The 14,981-nt window shown below is 38.1% G+C and overlaps 1 protein-coding gene across 1 annotated transcript in view; it reads left to right on the top strand.

The window, feature by feature from the left end:
- Window positions 1-7,469: 7,469 nt before the first annotated feature.
- The window catches only part of LOC131684528 (organic cation transporter protein), a 96,552-nt gene continuing 89,040 nt past the window's right edge, over window positions 7,470-14,981 (top strand). Inside the window, exon 1 of the mRNA XM_058967487.1 lies at window positions 7,470-8,412. Within this exon, the coding sequence (XP_058823470.1) occupies window positions 7,999-8,412 (414 nt within the window). The 5' untranslated portion in view covers window positions 7,470-7,998. The remainder of the gene's footprint in view (window positions 8,413-14,981) is intronic.

The following is a 14,981-nucleotide window of genomic DNA, read 5'->3' as shown; positions in this document are numbered from 1 at the left end:
ATCGTAGCATATGTGTGTGTGAGTAAATTGCATGATCGATTTTTTCCGCATCTTTTGTTCGTCTACGCTCTCTTTGCTGCGTGTTAATTCACAGAACTAGAAAAGGATCTCACGATACTTGTTCAACTACGACATAACTTCTTCGCAACAGCTAAGGTCGATTGAAATCTAATGCTTTCGTTGCTTCTCAGTCACGAAGAACGCCTATGTAGCACGATCGAGTGGTACATACATGCGGTCGAGCTTTGACAAACTGTTCCTTCCACGACGGAGCGGCGGGGAGCAGTAGAGCACCAACTTTACCTCCTATTATTCGCTCGCGAACGATCGGCCGATCTAAGGAGGCGAGCTGACGGAATGATTGTTTTCCATGCGACTGTTTTCCTATAACCTGGGGTGGCTCTTTGAGGTTAGATTAATTATACAGGTGTTTTTTTATTGGACACAACGGTTAACGATAATATTTTTTACGATTTGCTATCATATTGTCAATTTAATCCGTAACTAAAAATCACTGTTCTTGCCACAGTTTATTGAGAATATCAAGTTGAAATCCGTTATATTCATTTGAATCATGAAGTAGAATACAGTTCGAAAGAAATCAACTCTTGACCAACATGTGAAAAGGGCGGAAGTCCAAATGAGGGTCTCTCTGTGTTTACTTTCTCTTTCGATTATTATGGCGTCAACATAAAATTTTCCAACATTGTTTAAATAAATATTGAAAGACTCTGATGTCGTCTAGCATATTGTGCTAAGAGTTAAGGAGCAAACGTAGAAGCGGCCGACGGAAGAGAGAGTAAACAAAGAGAGACTCTCATTTTGACTTCCGCCTTTTTCTCATGTTGGTCTAGAACTATTTATTCGCATCGGAACTAAACCGGTTATTTCGCTTTACTTGCTGATTTCCAGTGGTGGCGCTAGGCTTTTTACCGCTCGGAGCAAGTTAAAAGTTAAATTTGCCGCCCCTTACATATTTCTGACTAATCAAACTAGCTTATCAATTAGGTTTTCAGCGGTGGTGCATATTTTGCACCTAAAAACGATTTATTTTTTATTAAACTTTCAATAATGAAATGAATACACTTTTTATCCACTTGGAATCAACCAGAGTTAAAAATAATCGAAGCTCTTTTTTGGCGACTGAAAATTCATTTCACTAATTATCTAGGAAAATGTTTTCATATACCGATAAAGCATATGAAACAACAATCATCATCGCTTACATTGTGCCATGGCCTGCTTCGATGCGTTTGATTCCTTGTTGCACGGTCGCTTTGTGTAATAATCGGAAATGAATGAAAATCTGCATTGATGAATGGGCGGTTTATTCGTTTGACGTTTTCAGCTGCGTCACTGAATATTGAAAATGAATGCGGCTGAATATGATCAATTTTCATTCAATGAATTTGAATATTTTTAGCTCTGGAATCAACAGAATAAAACGTATTGAAACTTGACCAAGTAGCTTTGCGTATTAATCACGGTGAGCAAAGTGAGGTTACAACTCAGTTCACAAGGTCGCACTTAACCGTTATGTGTCCGACAGCGAACTCCTTTGCAGATTTTAATTCAAAATTTTTAAAATCCAGTACTCTTTCCCAAACTAGAAATTGAAACTTAGTGACATCTTAGAATAATACCAAGCATTTCTTTTGTGGGAAAAAGCTAAGGATACAGTGTTCGGGGGTTTGAGGAAGGGCTTTTCGATTTATTCAACCCGTAACAGCCCGGCAGGGTACCCGAGTACCCCTAAAACCGAAATACTCGTAGCTATGGCATTTTTTCTCCAATATAGACATTTGGATGTTTTGAATTCCAGAGCTCAACCACTTTTAGAATCTGTAAAAATACATCTGGTTCACGGTTATTCGGATTTCTGGAGGTAAGTTCCAAAACTCGGATATAAAATGTATAATAATATAATTGACCCCGCAACGCTCTTTCCGGATCAGGTACCCGCAAGGGCGTGTGTGACCGTTCCTAGGTCAAATTGTCATATGATCCCACAACGATAAAAAACCCTCCGAAATAATTCCAATGTTACAAATTGTTTCTCAGTACTGGAATATCCTTCCGGAAATCCGGATTAGCGGGATTAACCAGATATATTCGTCGTGTTCAATTTCACTGATTCTAAAAGTGGATGATTTCCTGAATTCAAAACATCCAAAAGTGTCCTAAATCGATTGAAAATTGACATAGCTACAAACTTTTGAATTTGCGGGTACCCCGGTCGACCTGTTTTCTTTTAGTTGGAAACACAACGAATAATCTGTGGGCTATCGTCACCTTCAGTAGCTCTCGTGTTTGTTGCATTTACTAACGGGTTCAATATATCGCGACGGCGCCGGTGGTTGGGTGGTAAGCGTGACCGCCACTCATTTCATTTTGCCTGGGTTCAATTCCAGCCGAGGTCGTTGAGATTTTTCTGAGGTGAAAAAATCTGTGGTCACGTCTTCCTTCGAAAGGGAAGTAAAGACCGTTGGTCCCCGTTCTATGAGTTTGGTGGATCGAAATCTAGTCCAGAGAGTGAAATCACCTCTCTGGCGTCGGTAAAGAAGAAGTGATCCAACTTCTATACTCTTACTAACAAAAATATCCTCCTCCTGTGATACTTGTGGAGTGCGCAGTAGTATATACGGCCTCTAGCAAAAGCAAGTATCGGACTAACCATTCCTTCCCTTTCCTACCGCGATCTACGTTCGGGCCTGGTCGGCGCCGGTATTGATCAATACTTTAGGATTACCAGGAGTTGCACATTGAAAGATGTTTCGCTATTCCCAAGCATAATTATCTACTTATTCTCTGTGCAACTTCAGCTAGTCCAGATCGATAACGGAGTAGCAGCCAGGGGTGGTCGCACAAGCTCAAGCTTACTAACGGGTTCAAGATATCGCATCGGATGAGCAATCGATGTGAGAAGTCCCAAAATCGATTTTTCAGCGGAAGGACAATACTGAATTCGCTCCAGCTTGATTAAGTGTATGTTAGCAGTGGTGCGAAAACAAAAACACCCGTACTCCTTCACCGACAATATCGTTGTTTGGTACAGCCTGATTAGGTCTCCTGGGTGTACATCCTACCATGTTCCGGTTATTGTACGGTGAAAGTTAATCCATTGTTGGCACTTCTGTTTCAGATACCTAAAGTGACATCTCCAGGTACCTTTAGAGTCGAACCAGACCTCGATATATTTGAAAGTTGAAACCATGAGCAATAGTTTGACCCATTTATTGAAGCTATAGTTGCGCTAGTTCACGCTTCCTAGAAAATACGACTAGCTCAGTTTTCTCCGTAGAGAACTCGATACCCAGCTGGAAGGCCCAAGCAGACAAATTGTTCAAGGTATCTTGCAATGGTCCTTGCTAATCGATTGCTTTGATATGTAATAGAGACCACACCGTCATCTGCAAGGTGCCTTAGTGTGCAGGAATTGACAAGACATTCGTTAATGACATTCACTTAAAAGTTGTAGAGAAGCGGGCTCAGACATGAGCCTTGGGAAAGACTCATGTAACCAATTCGTGATGTCGATAGATCACCATGCGGAAAATGCTTGTGTTTTTCAGACACCTAGTTTAACAAAAAGTAGTTTATAATCGGTGAAAGACCATGCTGGTGCAGCTTCTCAGAAAGAATGTTGATAGAAACTGAATCAAAAGCCTTATTAATATCCAAGAAAACTGATGCCATCTGCTCTTTGCTAGCATAGGCAAGAATTTCTGTTGAGAGCAATGCAAGACAATCGTTCGTCCCTTTGCCTTTGCGAAAGCCAAATTGTGTATCTGACAGTAAGCTATTTGCTTCGACCCAACTGTCGGGGTGAAACAAGATCATTTACTCGAACAACTTTCGGATGCAGAACAGCACTGCTATCGATCGATACGAGTTCTGGTCGGAAGCTGGTTTTCCTGGTTTTGGATGGTGATGACCTTCACTTGCCTCCAGTCATGAGGGACAATATTGCCCTCAAGTAACTTATTAAATAAATTCAACAAGCGTCTCTTGGCAGAGTCTGGCAGATTTTTTAACAAGTTAAATTTGATTCTTTCTGGCCCTGGGGCTTTATTGTTACAAGACAAGTGAGAACTCCACCATCGAAAACGGTGTTTCGCGGTAGATCTTCTGTGCCAAGGCGAAATCCGGACCAGGTTTGTCTTGGCAAAATCGAATATCCAACGGTTTGAATATTTCACGCTCTCGTTTGTACTATTACGGTTTCGTAAGCGCCGGGTAGTGCCCCAAAGATCGATGTTTCTCTCGTTAGCCCGTCGACAAACCGGCGCCATTAGCTACGTTTTTTGGCTTTCATCAAACTCTTCATGCGGGTTTCCGCCATCGCGTACTTACGAAACATTCATTGTTTTCGGCGGCCCTGAACCATTAGCAATATTAACTACGATTGGCAGATGGTCGATGTCGTGGGATCCGAGGGACAGGTCTAAGGCGCTCGGACGCGCTGGAGGGGCCGGAATCCGTGTCATTTCACCCTTGTTCAAAATGGTCATATTGAAGTAATCGCAAAGCTCATGAATTGAGGTAGATCGATTATCGTCATGAAGGCAACCCCATACCGTGCCGTGGGAGTTGATGTCACCTTATCCTGGCCTCGGTGCGGGGAGGAGTTCCGTAATATCGCAAAGCCGTCGGTGGCTAACTGTGGCTCAAGGGGGGATGTAGGTGAATGCAATGCAAAGGTATTTGCCTTCAATTCCTGGTGTCGAGGGGAGGTCTATTCGATTGAAAGAATAGCACTTTTTGATCCCCAAAAATACTACTCCGATCGAAGCGAATAATATTAAAATCATGGAAGTGTAGGTTTATTTCTGAAGTGAGCCATGTCTCGCATAGGTCAAATTTCATCGCATTTCAAGTTATTTAGTGAGATTTTAAAATAATCGATTTTCGGGATAATGCTTCAGCAATTCCACTGTAGAACAGTGATTGAATCCGTGACCTCGTTCGATAAATTAGCCATCGAAGGATACAATCACTGAAAGGAGGAGCCATTTCGCAGTAAACTGCATCAAAACTGTTTTTACTGCGGGGAGAAAGCTTACCAAGATGCTTTTAAGAGGGTCAGAATATTTAGTGCTGTATTGATACGGTCCACAATGTCAGAGAAATAAATATTAAACCAACGCTGGTTTCTTTCTCTGGTTGAGATATTGGTACACTTGGGGTTGTTGATGTTTCTGGAATTGCTAAGAACTCCTTTTCTGAGCTCAGGTTTCTGAGACCGGGAGCGACTTGCTTCAGTTTTGCATCAGTACTTCCTTGAGTGATTATTTTAGGGGGGGCATGAAGAAACACTTTTTGGCCTTTACGACGAAGCTTGAGAGAGAAAATGTTCCTCCTTTTTCTATTGCTACTAGGCACAGCAGAATATGTTCCCTCCTGGGGTTCATCACAGTCGCCTTCGTCAGTAGACAAGTTGGTATATATGTTCGTAGAGACAGGTGACGTAGCATTTCTGCAAAAGATCGCTTAGAGCGTCCCTGAAGGGAACGCTGAAGTTTCTCCTCGCGCTGTTTGTACGCGGGACATGCAGGGAGATCATGTGGGTTTTCCCAACAGTAGAGACACTTTTCGACATCCCTTCCACAGGAAGTGTGTCCCAAATGTTTGCAATTAGTACAGTTCATGACCCGCGGCACAAAGAGCCGAACAGGTAAACGAACCTTGTCAAAGAGGAGGTGGTTGGATAGCGCAGAACCGGCGAAGGTCACCCGATAAGAGTCTGAGCTGACGTATGTTTTCTTCCCGTCAGCTGCGACTGATGCTGAATGCAAACGTTTGCACTCCAGTAACTTCACTGGATTAAGCAAGGGGTCTTTGAACCAGCCAGTTCCATATTTCAGCAGGTCATCGCAACTCAGACTCGAGTCGGAAACGACCCCACTGACTTCAACCCTGTTAGCTGGAATATACACCCTGTACTCCTTCGTAAAGGGCCCGTAGCCAGCAATATCATTTGCCTGGTTTAAACTGTTAACAGCCACCCGAAGCTTATCAGGGAGAATTTTCGATATTTCTGTCACGGCCGAATACCGATCCGTCAGAACTCGAGAAATCTGCAACAGATTCAAACACTTTTTATCTTTGGCCCGAAAGAAGATCACTAATGGCCCGGTGGCCGAGTTTGGATATACTTTGAGCCGGGGAGCCGATTTTGTTTCGACGTCCATCTCACCTTGAGATGAACCGTCATCAGGGAAAGTCATTTTTGCACGGGCCTTTTGCCCGGTGCACGTTGGTAAGAGAACCAAGAAGAGGAAACGTAAACTAATATTTAACTTGACGGGGCGGAGAGTGCGCAAGATAACCTTGAACGCGGATTAGCACTATTCTTTATCGCGATAGAGTGTACGGACTGGCAATAAAAGACTTCTGTCTCGACTGAGCACTCGATAACGAATGGTGAAATTCTGGTTGTACTCGTTCACGGCTTACATACATTAGGCTAGCTCGCGAGAGTGTAAACATTTGACGAGCGGGCGTTATAGAAATCGTCGGCGAAACACTTATATGAAATTCATATATTGTTTGCTGCTAACGAATATTCGGTACCTGATCACAAGGAAACTATACCGATGTTCAAAACCTTCGTAGCCGATTATAAGCATACATGACAATTATAGGGCTAAAGGCCAACGATCTTACTGACACTATAAATCATTCCCCCTACCTGGACTACGCTACTGTCATTCAAGTAAGAGGCATCTTATTATAAAATTTCCAATACTAAAATAAATAATATATAAAGTTATAATAATCCTGGAATGTAGTCGATCAATGTCAATAATGAATTTAAATTTAACCTTATAATGGAGAAACTCTTGAACATGTGGGCAAATACTGAAATTTAATCGACACGTATATCAATACTGAGTTGTAAAAGGCTATTGCTTTGATCAATACTTTAGTTGAAAATTACAATAAAATCAATGCATCGATAAGCGCATGATTGTGTACTTTTATTCGCATGATATAACCAATTCAAACAATTTAGTATCAAAAATAAAGAATCATTAGTTTGTCATTCATTGAAATTGTAATTTTAAATCAACGTGCATAATTATAAGAATATTCCTCGCAAATGGTGTTAAAGATTTAATTTTACAATAATAAAAATAAACGTCACATAACACATCAATTTTAAATGTGAAGAACTACGTCTTGTGAACAGTCTAGATGTCTACACGACTTACGACAGGTTCCCTATTATTCGTTACTAACGGCCTAAGTCAGTGAATTTAGACGAACATAATATCAAGTTCTCATATAATTGATCAACGCGACACGTAGATATATAGGAAACAGTGATTTTTCATTACGACCGGTACTATTTACCACGCAGCGTAGATCCACCCCAGCTCCCCGGCGGTAACTGATTCGACCGAAGCACGCTGCACTCGTGTTTGGCTCTCAGTCCAGTCACCACAGTAGTGCCAATTTGCTTACCTACCTCTTGCCGGCTGGCGCTACTATACGATGTGGTATATTACGGCTCGCTATCAGACTGGCAGAACTCAGTGTCCGCTAACGCTTCCTTCCATGTGCATACTCGAACGAATCGGGAGTTGGCTCTGCGTTTGTATTCATATGCCAAAACTCGCGAGTCCCTTTAAAGTCAGTATCAAACTGAACTGAGCTATTTCATGCGTAGAACTGTGATATTTTGCACCAGACGCGACGAATTCTAACCTAAGTGTCTATACGGGCACCGGAGGCCACCGTTAGTGTAGTGATAAGACAAAACTGCAGGGTTATTAAAGTTTATCACTCATCATAAGTTCCTTGTTGACAGTTGGTGACAGCGGTTCCGTGGGAATGATCATTACCGTTTCGATCAACAGCAAATCCCTAAGCAGAAAATTAATAAATACAATTGAGTGGGCATTGTGGATGTGATAACCTATAGCCTTTTCAAAGCATCTTATCAGTTTTCCGAAGGTCAGATTATCGAAGAGTGCGTATTGTTACGAGTGTTCCATGCGACGGCATTATTTTGTTCAACAAATGAACACCCGACAGCGAGGTGACCCCGAGGGGGTGTTTTCGGTTAGCTCCACTACTGCTGCCGGTGAAAACAGATCCAAGGGGGCGGTTAATGTGGCCTTCGATGTGACGGATGATGTTGCGATGCCTCAGCACGGACCACCAGATTACGGGATAGTTAATATCTACCAGAAGGCTGGTGGAGCTTTGACTCATGGTGATAAAACTATGTATCACGGTAGTGACGATAAGAGTGAAAATGGAAGTAATTTGACGGCCGCAGATGAAGACAGTGATATAATCTCCGAGTATATTGGACACTATGGGCTGTGGCAGTTCTTCTGGACGTTCCTGTTGTGTATGTTTCAGATTCCGACCACGTTTCATATCTTCTGTTTGGTGTTTCAGGTAAGTGGTTACATTTTTAATTCGTCGGGAAGTGGTCGCAGTGAGCTTTAATTTTGGTTCGTTCGACTCGGAATATGTTGTAAACCCAGTAATCAGTCTTGAATGAGAAGTTTGATTCGATTTGAATATTGAAAAAAAAATATAAATCAATAGTAGCAGGCACGTATCCAGACATAGGACAATGGAGCTTAAGCCACTCACAAGATTTTTCAGAACAAAAATTAAGATTGTTACAAACTAAAAACTGTGATTTGCAAATATATCCTACTGAAAACATCGAATTTTCCTAACATGATTTGCATCTCGGCGGTTTTTAACAAACTTGTGCCAAGTGAGTAGGCTAAACATACTTCGAACAAATTTGTGTGAACATATTACAAACTACAGTTGACTGAGCAATAAAACTCCACAAAACCTTACTTTTCTTTATTGGTTCCAACGATTTACAGAAACGTATATCTTGTACTCAATAAAGTTTAGACGATACGCGATACGATCGACGCGAGGATGTGATGTTCTTCTCTTAGCAAGAATGTAGTTATTATTTTAAATTTTTAAATCGTTCATAATTAGTTATTCAATTCTCAGTCTGTGTTAACCCTTTCTTGTCTACCTCCTATTTAGTTCAGTTTTTCCTAAAGGACGAAATTTAGGATAATCCAATGTGTACATGCAGGGCAGAACAGCTATTTTAAATAAAATCAGATTTGGTATTTCGAAATTGAATATTTTCCTCCTCCTGATCGTAGTGCTTTGTGTGGGTTCGCTGGCCGAAAAGTAATTTCTGATTTCGCTGTTGTTTACGCGTTCACACAAGACGTGTGGCTTGTTGAATTTAGTATCTACTTACGACTAAGACTTTCTGTAAAAATAGTGATGAGCTGTAGTTGAAATACAAAATCGTACTGTATTTTTTATACAGTGTGTTCCACATTTATACGTTCACCCCGTTTTTTCAGGATAACTTTTTTTTTCTTTCGAGCAAACTGCACCAAATTTTCAGTGTTTGTTTTAAAACTTAATCAACGAAGTTTCTCAAAATTTGGAAGCTCTGCTAAGTTTCGTTCGTTTGTTATGACAGTTTAAGTGAAAAAATGGTGTCCCACATTTATACATTCACACTACTATTTTTTGGATAACTTTTTTTCTATTCACAAAAACTGCTCCAGATTTTCAGTGTTTATTTTAAAACTCAATCAACGATTTTTCTCGAAGTTTGAAAACCTTGGTGCATCTTGTTCGTTTGTTATGGCAATTTAAGTGAAAAATTTGTCCTTAATGTATCCGTTCACCCTATTTTCTCAGAATAACGTTTTTTCCTTGAAACTTATTGCACCAAATTTCTACAGTTTTTTTAAAGCCTAATTTACGATGTTTCTCAAAATTCCGAAGCTTTGGTGCATTTCGTTCGTTTATTATAGTAGTGTAAATGAAAAAAGTTTTTCCTGCCTTTATACGTTCACTAAGAAAAATATAGTTGTTCCCACAAAAATGCTTTGCTCAAGTAAATATCCGGTATTAATCAACACTACGTTTATCAGTCAAGCGAATTCCCATCATTTTTGAATACAAGTTTCCTTCGCTTTTGCATTTAATTATTACGATTTTCTATATTTCTTGCTCTGAGCTTGTTTTAGAATGATTTGATTACTTTCTTGAACTTTGCAACTGACGATTACTTCTTTGCGTTGTCATACATATCGGAGGTCATTCAAAAATTGATTTCTCCGGACGTTATCCCGATTAAAAATGTTTCGAGTATGATGTTTCTTGATGTATATGACAACGCGAAGCAGTATTCGTCAGTTGCAAAGTTCAAGAAAGCAATCAAATCATTCTAAACCAACCTCTGAGCAAGAAATATAAAAAACATAGTTATAATTAAATGCCGAAGCAAATGAAACTTGTATTTAAAAATGATGGGAATTCGATTGACTACTACATGAAGTGTTAATAATTATTGGATAATTACTTAAATTAAGCATTTTTTAGGAAAAATATATTTTTTCTTAGTGAATGTATTAATTTAGGAACAACTTTTTTCACTTAAACTGCTATAACAAACGAACGAAATGCACCAAAGCTTCGAAATTTTGAGAAACATTGTAAATTAGGCTTTAAAATGAACTTCGAAAATTTGGTGCAGTACGTTTCAATGAAAAAAACGTTATTCTGAGAAAATAGGGTGAACGGAAGGGACACATTTTTCACTTAAATTGCCAAAACAAACAAACAAGATGCACCAGGGTTTCCAAACTTCGAGAAAAATCGTTGATTAAGTTTTAAAATAAACGCTGAAAATCTGGAGCAGTTTTTGTGAATAGAAAAAAAGTTATTCAAAAAATAGTAGGGTGAATGTATAAATGTGGGATACCACTTTTTCACTTGAACTGCCATAACAAACGAACCAAACGCATCAAAGCCTCCAAATTTCGAGAAGCATCGTTGATAAAGTTTCAAAACAAACACTAAAAATTTGGTGCAGTTAGGTCGAAAGAAAAAAAAAGTTATCCTGAAAAAACGGGGTGAACGTATAAATGTGGGACACACTGTAGTGCATAAATGATGGGGTCAAAACCCACAAAAAACTTTCTTTGATCAAATTATGTGCTTTCCTAGTAATGCTAGAAACTGATCAATTTTTTTATTCCATTGCACAGTGGTCCAAACCTAGAATTTAATGACTAAAATATTTGTGACTACACTACTGGATTAAAAGTTTTGATATATTCACAATAAATAATCTGTGAAATGAAGCCTCTGCTGAAATGAGTGTTTTTAGAGTGACTTATTTATTATATACTTATTTATTTATATTTCGTGAAAATTAATTACGAAACCAAATGAAATAGCTCATTTCAGTCTTTAGAAAAAAATAGGCTCTTTTCGAGAAACTTTGCTGAGGGCGTCGAATTTGTAGCCTTCATACTTTTCATGTTACTGTTTTGAGTTGTTAAATAGTTACAACCAGAATCTGTCACGTTACAGTTCTGCATTTTGATTGAAGCAAGGATATCAAGACAATGGTACACAAATCATCCTTAATCTAGGAACTGAATATTAACGGGAAATTTCATGTTAATTTAAAAAAAAAACATATTGGTTTTGATGAACAAACGTGAATAACTTTTGAAGAGGTCGTAATTTCACGAAGTGACATTATGTCGAAAGAAAATCTAAAATAACTTAAAAACATCTGCATTCTGAAGGATAATTTTTTATGATCATTTTGAATTGAAACATCATTTTGAAATACATTCTGTAACTAAATTATTCAAAAAAAAAAATTGAATAAAAATTCAAAATTAAAAGAATTTTTGAAATATGTCAAAACTTTTTATTGTTATTTTCTCTACGATGCAATTATATTTTAAAGTTTTTTTTATTTGCAATTAAATTTTAAACGTGTTATGTTTTTTGCGGTTGGTATTTGGGAGTAATTTATTAAAAGGGCGTATTTTCACTACTAAATATTGAAAAAATCAAAATATTTCGGAAATTTTTTCTTAAGAGCATTTTGCTTCGAAATGATATTTAGTATTAATATTGTATAATAAATTTATGACTGGCAAATACTAAGAAATTTGGAAGAAAACTTGAAGTTAAAAATGCTTTCTTACTAATAACTACCTAATAGTGCAATTCCAGTTTCTTCAGTTTTTATGCTTTCGCCAACAAAAAAAATCATTGTTTTTCTTTAATCGTATTTTTATTTTTTTTGTTTTTTAACAATATATTTGTATTTTTAATATTTTTGTTGTATTTTTTAACATTGTCTTGTTTTTTTTTTGAAAAATTTCACCAAAAACTATTCACACAAAAGAATTAATTCCGTAGAACTCGCTATCATATAGTTTTACTGCACAAATGGGAATTTTCGAACAATATATATTGCAAGCAGTGCATTCAAGATCTCATACGCCCTTTTTAAATATTACTCTTGAATAAAAATTGTTTGTTTAATATTGCAAAATACTTAGTCTTCCATATAGATGCAACGTAAAAGGTTTCATCAGAATCAAAGAAGGTTCCATTCTTAACGTAATTGAATCAAACTTGATGGAATTGCTTTACAGCAGAAAACACCCGTCACGTTACATAAGATCAACTGTGTTTTCTCAAAAATGAATTAAACTTTAAGGTATTCATAATACAATTTCGAAAAGTAGACTCAAAGTAGTAAGAAAAAATGCAGGTTAGACATTGAATGCATGCTGTTGGTGTGGTCCACAAAACTTTTTCGAATTTTTGATCTGTCACGTTACAAGTTATTTGGTTTCCATTACTTCACAACTGAAAATAAGCAATAAACCATATTCATCTAAATTTTTCAAGCAATATCATCAAATTTAAATTAGACTACGATGGAAAAATGTGGTTGCAAGCAAAAAGTTGAAAATATGGATTTTGTTTACCTTTTTGCCTTTCTCAATAGAAAGGTATTGCAATTGCTCTGAAAACCGACTTTTTAACGGAGGCCCGGAGGGCCGAGTGACATATACCATTCGATTCAGTTCGTCGAGTTCGGCAAATGTCTGTGTGTATGTATGTGTGTGTATGTATGTGTGTGTATGTGCGTCTGTGTGTGTACGCGAACACAATCTCACTCACTTTTCTCAGAGATGGATGAACCGATTTTTACAAACTTAGTCCCAAATGAAAGGTGCAACGTTCTCATAGGCTGCTATTGAATTTCTAATGGATCCGACTTCCGGTTCCGGAATTACAGGGTGATGAGTACGATCACGCAGAAAATGTCGATTTTAAGAAATTCTGCAATGAATGTATAATGGTGAAAATTTTTCCAAAATGTGACCACAACTGCTTCGATTTGTAGTACTAGGTCATTAACAGCCATTCAAAGTCTCTTTGGTCACATTGGCCACCATCATCGGTTCCGGAAGCACCGGCGGAAGTATCCAAATTCAGACTAACAGTCACATCGGTTTCTCGGAGATGGCTAGACCGATTCGGCTAAACTTGGTCTCAAATGAAAGGTATTGCGTCCCCGTAAATGGCTATTTAATTTCATCCCGATCCGACTTCCGGTTCCGGAGTTACAGGCCTGGGCGTGCGATCACATAGCAAATTGTGATTCAAACCGATACTCCGATGAAAGCAAAAAAGGTAAAAATTTCGCTAAAATGTCTCTCAAACAACTTAAATTTGCTGTTCTCGGTCACCGACGGCCAACCAAACTTTCGTTGACTACATTGACCACCATAGATGGTTCCGGAAGTGCCCGGGAAAAGCGGCCACCTTTCAAAATTTACGAACTCACATCAGTTTCCCGGAAATGGTTTGGCCGATTTTCACAAACTTAGTCCCAAATGATAGCTATAATATCCCCACAGATGTCTATAAAATTTCGTACGGATCGCTTATATGGTTCCGGAACTATAGACTAAATCGTCCGGTCACATATGAAATTCCCATATAAGTCGGAACTCAATTTTTTTTTTCAAAGGGGGGACCCCATGAAATTTCAGAAATCGAATTCGTATTTTTGAAGCCAAACATCTTAAAAATACATGAAACGTCGAGATTTTATGTTATCTCGAAAAAATTTTTTTTATAAAGATCGACTTTTTGGGACTTTGCCGATTTCGCACCTTTTTTTCAGTTCAATATTACCATGGCTGTTTTTTCTTTTTCAAAATTTTAGAACTCGAATAATGATTTATTTTCCCGTATATAGTTGTCATGTGATGTATAATAATAAAATGTAATATATGCATTTAAAAGTTTTTAATGAACATAAACAACGCACACATTCTCGTGATTCATGATTGAGAAAGGCACAATTGCACCGCTAGGTGGATTAAAATAGGTTTTTCAGTTCAATATTACCGTGGCTGTTTTTTCTTTTTCAAAATTTTAGAACTCGAATAATGTTTTATTTTCCTGTATATAGTTGTCATGTGATGTATAATAATAAAATGTAATATATGCATTTAAAAGTTTTTAATGAATATAAACAACGCACACATTCTCGTGATTCATGATTGAGAAAGGCACAATTGCACCGCTAGGTGGATTAAAATAGGTTTTATCTCCTTACAGTCTTTTAGTCATTTTCAGATCATGCAAGTAGCATCAACAAACTTTTAAAAATGACAGACATGGATTTTTTTTCTGGGATCTGCATTCATATTTTTCAATATTAGTGGTTATATACATACGAAAAACAAACAGTTTGACGCAAAATTTGATAAAAAAAATTTCGTCTGTGGTTGCCATTTTCGGAGCCTTGACCATATAGCAAATTGGAGAAGGATGATGATGAATAAGGAACCCATTATCTGCATGAAATACTCCTGTGGCAGCAGATGCTTTTAACAGAAAAGATATAATTGCGTTATCAAATGACATTCACATTATCGCTGTATAAAGGGCCAAAAAGGAGCGGATCCATAAACAGAGCCATTTATGCGCAATCCCGAAGGGGCAGAGAATCTCTTTCCAATGATACGATCCAGCCGCTTGAAAAACGCAATTTCCAGTACTTATTAAGGCACTGTCTGATGGTTTGTGCAAGAAGGGCGCGTTAATATTATTACCACTTGTCA

Source organism: Topomyia yanbarensis, chromosome 2 (assembly GCF_030247195.1).
Source record: "Topomyia yanbarensis strain Yona2022 chromosome 2, ASM3024719v1, whole genome shotgun sequence".
Taxonomy (NCBI): Eukaryota; Metazoa; Arthropoda; class Insecta; order Diptera; family Culicidae; genus Topomyia; species Topomyia yanbarensis.
The sequence above is the reverse complement of the archived record's forward strand: the minus strand, read 5'-3'. Positions and strand labels throughout refer to the sequence as shown.